This window comes from Pongo pygmaeus, chromosome 22 (genome assembly GCF_028885625.2).
Source record: "Pongo pygmaeus isolate AG05252 chromosome 22, NHGRI_mPonPyg2-v2.0_pri, whole genome shotgun sequence".
Lineage (NCBI taxonomy): Eukaryota > Metazoa > Chordata > Mammalia > Primates > Hominidae > Pongo > Pongo pygmaeus.
In genome coordinates this window covers 49,885,279-49,893,821 of record NC_072395.2, presented here as the reverse complement: position 1 = coordinate 49,893,821, position 8,543 = coordinate 49,885,279, and the positions used below count along the sequence as shown (strand labels likewise).

General features: G+C 48.5%; 2 protein-coding genes across 4 annotated transcripts in view; one reads left to right on the top strand and one right to left on the bottom strand.

Annotated features, from left to right (window-relative positions):
* Positions 1 to 720: 720 nt before the first annotated feature.
* On the bottom strand, positions 721 to 4,846 carry LOC129022260 (large ribosomal subunit protein bL20m-like). The gene is given in 3 exon segments (XM_054468271.1): positions 721 to 1,161; positions 1,163 to 1,319; positions 4,806 to 4,846. Coding segments are annotated over 3 exon segments (558 nt in total). The 3' UTR covers positions 721 to 801.
* A 721-nt stretch (positions 4,847 to 5,567) lies between these two features.
* HLCS (holocarboxylase synthetase) overlaps positions 5,568 to 8,543 on the top strand; it is a 241,579-nt gene continuing 238,603 nt past the window's right edge. Inside the window, exon 1 of one of the 3 annotated variants that reach the window (XM_063659663.1) lies at positions 5,568 to 5,716. The gene's annotated coding sequence lies outside the window, so the exon portion shown is untranslated. The remainder of the gene's footprint in view (positions 5,717 to 8,543) is intronic. The other 2 variants (XM_063659665.1, XM_063659661.1) reach the window with 2 other exon arrangements.

The following is an 8,543-nucleotide window of genomic DNA, read 5'->3' as shown; positions in this document are numbered from 1 at the left end:
GCAAGTACAGTTAGATTTTCTTTTTCTTTTTGTAGTGATGGGGGGTCTTACTATGTTGTCCAGGCTGGACTAGAACTCTTGGGCTCAGGTGATCCTCCTGCCTTGGTCTCCCAAGCAGCTGAGACTATAGGAAGATGCTACCAGACCTGGCTAAATACAATTACTTCCTTTTTTTGTTTTTGTTTTTGTTTTGGAGACAAAGTTTCATTCTTATTGCCCAGGCTGGAATGTAGTGGCACGATTTCAGCTCACTGCAACCTCCGCCTCCCGGGTTCAAGCGATCCTCCTGTCTCAGCCTCCTGAGAAGCTGGGATTACAGGCTTGCACCACCACACCTGGCTAATTTTTGTATTTTTAGTAGAGACGGATTTCACCATGTTGGCCAAGCTGGTCTCAAACTCCTGACCTCAGATGATCTGCCCGCCTTGGCTTCCCAAAGTGCTGGGATTACAGGCGTGAGCCACCCCACCCGGCCGAAATACAGTTATATTATTTTCTTATCAGTCTCCCTGCCTTTTACACAAAAGGGAGGATACTGTATTCCAGATATTTCTATTTCTCTATTAGTATACAAACAGCTCCCTTACTCTTTTTCTTTCTTGCTTCCTCCCAACTTTTTTTTTTTTTCGAACAATGTTTGAATTTCATTCACATGAAACACAGACGTCATCTGTGAGGCTCTGTCCCAGAGAGAAGGGGCCTTCCCTCATGCCTGTTACTGGAATGTGGATAAACACAAGTACAAATCAAATAAACTGCAAATTACTCTGTGTCTTCTCCTAGTCAATACAGCAACGGTCCTCAGCGGTGCTGTACCATTCTGGAAAAAAATGCTGCCTTCCTATCTCCCAAGGCAGCAGCAAATTCTTCCTGTCGCCTCCTATTGGCCAACGCAGCCAAAGATGTAAAAGTCTTTGGTTCATAGACAGCCAGATCCGCTAGGACTTTCTTGTGGCGCTCCACCTGGCACTTAATTAAATTGCCAGTGAACGCTAGGTACTTCGGGCCGTGTTCCTGGGTAGCAGCTGTAATTCGATTAATCCAGAGGGTCTTCATGATCCTCTTCTTCAGGTTTCCGGTTTTGGTGCATTTCACAAAGGCTAGAGTCCCGGCTCTGACCGCCAACCTGTAGCAGCAATTTCTCCCGCACCCCGTTCCCCCGCCGGAAGTGCTTGGCGTGCTTCAGCACCTCCTGAATCCGCCAGTAGCGGTAGGTGACGCGATTTCGCAGCGGTGAGGAAGACCAAGACGCCCGCGGGCCAGCGTCCCGGATCCTCAACAACACAGGCGCTGCGCGGCCGCCGTTTTGCTGGGCGTCGCTTCCTCCCAGTTTTTAAGTTTTTAAGAGCTGCACGGTTTTATTGTTTGTTTGTTTGTTTTTGAGACGGAGTCTCGCTCTGTCGCCCAGGCTGGAGTGCAGTGGCGCTATCTCAGCTCACTGCAACCTCCACTTCCCGGGTTCAAGCGATTCTCTTGCCTCCCATGTAGCTGGGATTACAGGCGCGCGCCACCAGCCTGGCCAGTTTTTTATATTTTTAGTAGAGATGGGAGTTTCACCATGTTGGTCAGGCTAGTCTCGAACCCCCGACCTCGTGATCCACCCGCCTCGGCCTCCCAAAGTGCTGGGATTACAGGCATAAGCCACCATGCCCGGCCAAGCTGCACAGTCTTAATAGTGCATGGAGTGCAAATACTTACTTGCCTTCCACACCTATTGGATATGTAGTGGTTTCCAACCTTCTGTTATTGCAAACAATGCCTCAGTGAATAACCTTGTACGCACATACACCATTTTGCACAGATGACCGTATCTGCAGGGCAAGTTCCCAGAAGGTATGCTGGAGTTTTTCACCACTGTGCTAGGTCCCTTTTGCTTTGGTACCACCTATGGGCCTAGGCCTCCTTACCAGGGGCCTGGTAAACTCCCTTGGTCCCTTAAAGAGATTTAGTCCGCAGGACAGTTGAGTAACTGGTACATTGTATGCATAACTCACAGGACGTGAGAAACACAGCTTTATCTTCTACCATCTCTAAAATGTATCCAGTAGAGTATATTCACTTGCCCCAGATGAAAACACTAATAGGGCTGAATTAGACTCTCAGGGCCTCTGCAGCAAAGTACTACAAACGGGGTGGCTTAAAACAACAGAATTTTGTCTCGCAATGCTTGAGCCTAGAAGTTCAAAATCAAAGTGGCAGCAGGGCTGTGCTCCCTCTGAAACCTGTGGGGGATCCTTCCTCAAGTCTTCCTCACTTCTTCCTTGCTTCGGTGGTTTGCAGCATTGGACCAGCCTCTGCCTTTGTTGTCACGTGGCATTCTCCCAGTGCCTCTGTCACCATATGTCCATATTATTACAAAGACACCAGGCATATTAGGTTAGTGTGAACTCATCTTAACTAATTACATCTGCAACGACCTTGTTTCCAAAGGAGGTCATATTCTCAGGCATGCAAGTGTTTAGGACTTTAACATAGCTTTTTTAGGAGGATACAATTGAACTCATAACACAGACCCAAAACCTTTCTGCTCATGTTAGGTTGGGGACAATCTTAGAGTCACTTTATTGATTTGTTTGTTTGTTTTGAGATGCAGTCTTGCTCCATTGCCCAGGCTGGAGTGCAGTAGTGAGATCTTGGCTCACTGCAACCTCCACCTCCTGGGCTCAAGTGATTCTCCTGTCTCAGCCTCCTGAGTAGCTGGGATTACAGGCGCAAGCCGCCATGCCTGGCTAATTTTTGTATTTTTAGTAGAGACGGGGTTTGCTGTGTTGGCCAGGCTGGTCTCAATCTCCCGACCTCAGGTGATCTGCCCGCCTAAGCCTCCCAAAGGGCAGGGATTACAGGCGTGAGCCATTTGAGCCCAGCCAAGATCACTTTAAATCACAAACTTGTTCTCAATTCAGAAACTAGTACGTCCAGTCCCAGATATTTATCAGTCCTTCAAGCTTCATTCCAAGGCCAGCCAGCTGTGGTCAGGGCTGGGGCTGCCGGTCTGCAGGAAGGGGAGTGGCTGAAGGTTTCTGCTCCCTCTGCTGACCCCCTTGGTGCCAGGGGAGGGGCAGTGGAGGTGGGAGAAGGATGGGAAGGATTTGACCTGGCTAGGAAGCTCTGTATTCTCAGGGCCTGCTATGGCTATTCCTTTCTTCTCACCAGGATTTTGGAATTTCTCTGGAAATTTCCACTCTGGATCTCCTAATTCCAGTGAATGTCACTCAATTTATACACTTTCTCCCTCTGCTGTTTAAAGAAGATGGATCCTCAAAATTGAAGGGCTTTTAAATCTTTGTAATTGTTTTTCCTTTTATTTTCAGAGGGAGTCTTGCTATGTTGCTTAGGCTGGTCTTGGACTCCTGGGCTCAAGCTATCCTCCCACCACAGCCTCCCAAATAACTGATTATAGGCATGCCTCACCACATCTGGCTTATTTCTAGTTTACTTGTTTATTTATTTATGATTCTTGTCTTTTCTGAGACAAGGTCTTGCTCTATTGCCCAGGCAGGAGTGCAGTGGCATCATCTTGACTCACTGCAGCCTCGACCTCCTAGGCTTGAGAGATCCTCCTCCCTCAGCCTCCTGAGTAGCTGGGACTACAGGCGCACGCTGCCATGCCTGGCTATTTTTTTTTTTTAAGAGATGGGGGTCTCACTGTGTCACCCAGGCTGGCTCTGAAACTCTTGGGCCCAAGTGATCCTCCCACCTTGGCCTCCCAAAGTGCTGGGATTACAGGTGTGCCCAAGACACTCAGCTCTAATTTTTTTTTAAAGCGTTATTTTTAGAATAGTTTAAGATTTACAGATAATTTGCAAGATAGTGCAGAGTTCCCATAAACCAGTTTCCTCATATTTGTATCTTACATTAGTATGGCACATTTGTTAAGTAATAAACCAACATTGGTACGTTATATTATTGATATTATTGGTACATTATTTAAATTTTCTCCATTTTCTCCCAATGTCCTTTTTCTGTTCCAGGATCCCATCTAGGACACCACTTATATTTAACCATCATGTCTCCTTAGATGCCTCTTGGCTGGGGCAGTTCCTCACACTCTCTTTGGTTTTGGTGACCTTGTCAACCTCCATAACAGAGAGGTTCTCTAAAAGAAAATGGTATTTATTTGGGAACAGGGCATTGCAATGGGGCCATGTGGGCCATTTTAAGCTATGTGTGTGAAATTCAGGGAGGTAAAAGAAGACCAAGATTTTTAAAGAAAAAATGAGGATGATTACATATTGTTTTTGATAATTAGCCCCAGCTACAAGTATCGATCAGGGTGATACCAGTCTGAGGTTGGACAGGCTATTGCTGGGCAGATGTCCTGGCAGGAATCTTCTTTTGGGAAGGCTGACATGGTCTCTGTGGACAGTGTTGATCTTTTATGAGCATTTGTGACATCACGCATTTAGGAACAATAATCCTCTTCATGGCTTTCCCCAGCTCTATTTGTCATTTTTTTTCTCTCTTTAACACAAATGACTCCACCATTTTGATTCTGACAACATTCACAACCTTGGCCGATTTTAGGTTGGCTATTTTGTACAATGTCCCTCTGCTGGGATTTGTCTGATGTTTTTCTCACGATTAAACTGGGTTATTGGTTTAGGGAGTTTGGTATAAAAAATCTGTTTGGTCTTTGTCCCCAGTTCCTGACACAGAACTCCTAAAGCCCTTGGAATTTCCTAGGCAATAGGAGTGTTTTTGTTATTCGTAATGACTCCCTTAATGAAATCACAGTTTATGCTAATGAGGTGGCTATCTGCGGGCTCTAGGATGGATTCAGGGTGGGGCTGGTGCAACACACCAACCATGTGATCAGAGGGTTGTAACCTTCGTTCAGCTCCAACATGTCCCTACTCCTCTTGCGGGAAGGGAAAGGGGCTGGAGGTTGAATTCAATCACTAATGGCCAATGACATAATGAAACCTGGATAAAAATCTCTTAAACAGGGTTCGGATTCGGAGAGCTTCCAGGCAGGTGGGCACACAGGTGCTGTGAGGGCAGCACTCCCGCCCTTCACCCCCCCGTGCTGCGCTGCGCATGTCTCGCACTTGGCTGTTCCCGAGTTGTGTTCTTTACAATAATCTTCTCACAGTAAAGTGTCTCCCTGAGTTCTGTGTCGTCCCAGGGAATTGCTGAACCTCACGGGAGCTGTGGCAATCCCTCAGTTTCTAGTGGGCAGGGTAAAAATGTGGGCATTCTGGGCACCCCGCTTGTGGCTGGCGAGGGGAGGGCAGTCTCCCTGGGCTAATCCCTTAACCAGTAGTTTCGCGCTAATTCAGCTGGTGTCAGAGAACTGGAGAATAGGTCGTCGATGCTGGAAAGGGCAACGCGGTGTTTGGTGCCGGTCAGGGAAGAAGGCGCGGAGGGAAGGTGTAGGCCTGCCTTCCGCAGAGCAGGGTGAGGTTCGGCCCTGTAAGGCCGCAGGAGTGGGCGAGGCTGGAGCGAGCGCGGCAAGAAGGCGGCAGAAGCGCGCCTCCCAGGCAGCGTGGGCGAGAGAGGACGGGTGGCCGAGAGGCAAAAGGTGGCTAGCGGCGAAGGGCCCGCGTTCCCGAGCGCGCGGCACCGCGGCCAGGGCAGGAGGAGGCCGGGCGGCCCCGCGGCCCTGCGCAGAGAACCCGGTTGCACCACCAGGCGGGCCGCTAGGGGGCGCAGCGCGGCGCGGCAGGGATTCGCGGGCGACCACCGGGCGCAGGAGCGGCCGTGTCTCGGCCTCAAAGTCAGTCGGGGCGCTGCGGGCCGGGGCAGGGGGTGGGTGCTCGCCGGGGGCGTGCTGGGGCCGGGCGAGGGTCGGGCAGTCCACCCCGGGCCCCTGCCGGGGAACAGCCGTCTCCTGAGTCGAGGCCGCTGGGCTGCAGCCGGAACGGCCGGAAAGCCGCCTCCAGCTGCCAGAGGGGGCGGGGCTTGCGGTGGGGCAGCCATAGGGACCCCGCGGCCCAGGGCAGCGCGGCCTCCGCGCGCTGCTGGCGTTCTTCCCTACGGGACCCGGGCTGGCTCGGCCCGGCTGTCAGTGCGCACGCGCGGTGACGCGGCCTGAGAACCTGGGTTCGCGCGCCCTGTCCTCCTCACACGGGCCCCTGGCCGCGTGCCCCGCGCCCATGTTAGGGGCAGAGCTGCAGGGCCTACCCGCCGTTAGAAAGCACGGGTGACTAGGACCTGCGTGTGGGGAAAGGCTTCCTAATGACCCAGCGCCTACGTGCCAGGAAAAAAAAAGATTGATACATGATAACATTAAAAAACGGAAGCTGGGGCCGGGCGCGGTGGTTCACGCCTGTAAATCTCAGCACTTTGCGAGGCCAAGGCAGGCAGATCACTTGAGGTCAGGAGTTCGAGACCAGCCTGGGCAACATGGTGAAACCGTGTCTCTACTAAAAATAACAAAAATTAGTCGGTCGTGCTGGTGGTGCTCCTGTAATCCCAGCTACTCGAGAGGCTGAGGCAGGAGAAACATTTGAACTCGGGAGGTGGAGGTTGCAGTGAGCTGAGATTGCACCACTGCACTCCAGCCTGGACGACAAGAGCGAAACTATGTCTCATTAAAAAAAAAAAAAAAAAAAAGGTGGGCCAGACGCTGTGGCTCACGCCCGTAATCCCAGCACGTTGGGAGGCCTAGGTGGGAGAATCTCTTGAGTCCAGGAGTTGGAGACCAGCCTGGCCAACATGGCGAAAACTCCTCTGCAAAAAATAAGAAAAGTTCGTTTCAGCTACTCCGGAGGCTGAAGTGGGAGGATCGCTTTAGCCAGGGAGGCAGAGCTTGCTGTCAGCAGAGATGGCGGCTCTGCACTCCAGCCTGGGTGAGGGAGTGAGACCCTGTCTTAAAAAAAAAAAAAAAAAAAAAATCCCCTACCATTAATTAAAGACAGATGGCAAACTGGGAAAAAATATTTGCAACATCTATCACAGATAAAGGGTTAAGATCCCAAGTATGTAAATAACTCAAACATTGAGGAAACCAAAGACCAAATAGGCAAAAGACATGAACTGACAATCTGCACAAAAATGACATAAAACTGGCCCTTCAATGAAAAGATGTTCCGTTTCTCCCATAGGAGGAGAAATGCAGGGTACTCTGAGATACCATCACGGATCTAACTGATCCAGTTGCTAAGTGTAAAGCAACAGGACAGGCTGTGGGGTAACAGATGCTCTCATACATTGCTGGTGGGAATGCAAGATGGTCCAACTCCTAGAGAGGAACATTTAGCATTGTTTAACAAAACTGCATATGCATTTACCCCTTGACCCAGCAATTCTACAGGTAGGAATTTACTCTGGAGAAACGCCTACACCAGTATAAAAGTGTATATATGTACAAGGTCACTCATTGCAGCATTTTTTGCAATGGCAAAATTTTGGAAACAACTTCAGTGCCAATACATAGGCAACTGGTTGAATAAACCCTGGTACATCCACACAATGCACTTATAAAAAACAGTGAGGAAGGTCTCTGAACTGATGTGGAGTGATTTCTAGGGTATACAGTACTAGGAAGTGAACAAAAGTTAAACAGAGAGTACTGTATTAGGCTACTTTAAGTATCTCTTTATTTTTGGAAAGAAAAAGAGAAAGAAAAGGGAAAAAAGAAACCTAGGAAGAGAAAACTAGAAACTAATAAATTGGCTACTTGCAGTGGATGGATGAGAATGGGGTGAAAGTCTAAGAGGAAATGACACATCTCCAGGCATACCTTTTTTGGGGGCAGTTTTGACTTTTCAAAACATGTTAATGTTTTAGTATTTAAAAAGTAAAACTAAATCAACATAAGATGGGGGAAAAGAAACCTAAAATTGAATACAAACAGAAGTGAACAAATGAGCTAAACTGCATAGTAAATTAACCATAGAAAGGCAAACTCAAATAACTTTGAACACAGCTCTTTGACTATACACCTGTGTGTAAACAAACAAAACTGCAAAGAAATTTTGCACTTCACTTAGTTGGTAGTGATCTGGTATAGCAATTCTGAAAATATTTTCTGTGTATTGTAGGATTAAGCAAATAAGTAAATATAATTATATTCTTGGGAGCTGGGATCCTCACTATGAGAAAAGAAAGATAAAAATATGGAGTGAAGGAAGGCAAAGAAGAGCTCCATGAATTGGAATGAGAGATTCCACAGATTACTTATTAATTACAAAGATAAAAAAGGAACCTTTATAGTGGAGAAACTTGGAAACTTGATAGATAACACTTAACTTTTCATTTTTTTGGAGACAGAGTCTCGCTCTGTTGCCCAGGCTGGAGTACAGTGGTGTGATCTCAGCTCACTGTAACCTCTGCCTCCCAGGTTCAGACAATTCTCCTGCCTCAGCCTCCTGAGTAGCTGGCATTACAGGCACGCACCACCACACCTGGCTAATTTTTGGAGACAGGGTTTCGCCATGCTATCCATGCTGGTCTTGGAACTCCTGGCCTCAAGTGATCCGCCTACCTCAGCCTCACAAAGTGCTGGGATTACAGGTGTGAGCCATCGCGCCTGGCCTACTTTTCATATTGACTTAAGAGTTTATTTCTAAGATCTGTCTGCTGAGAGAGCTGGGGAGCAG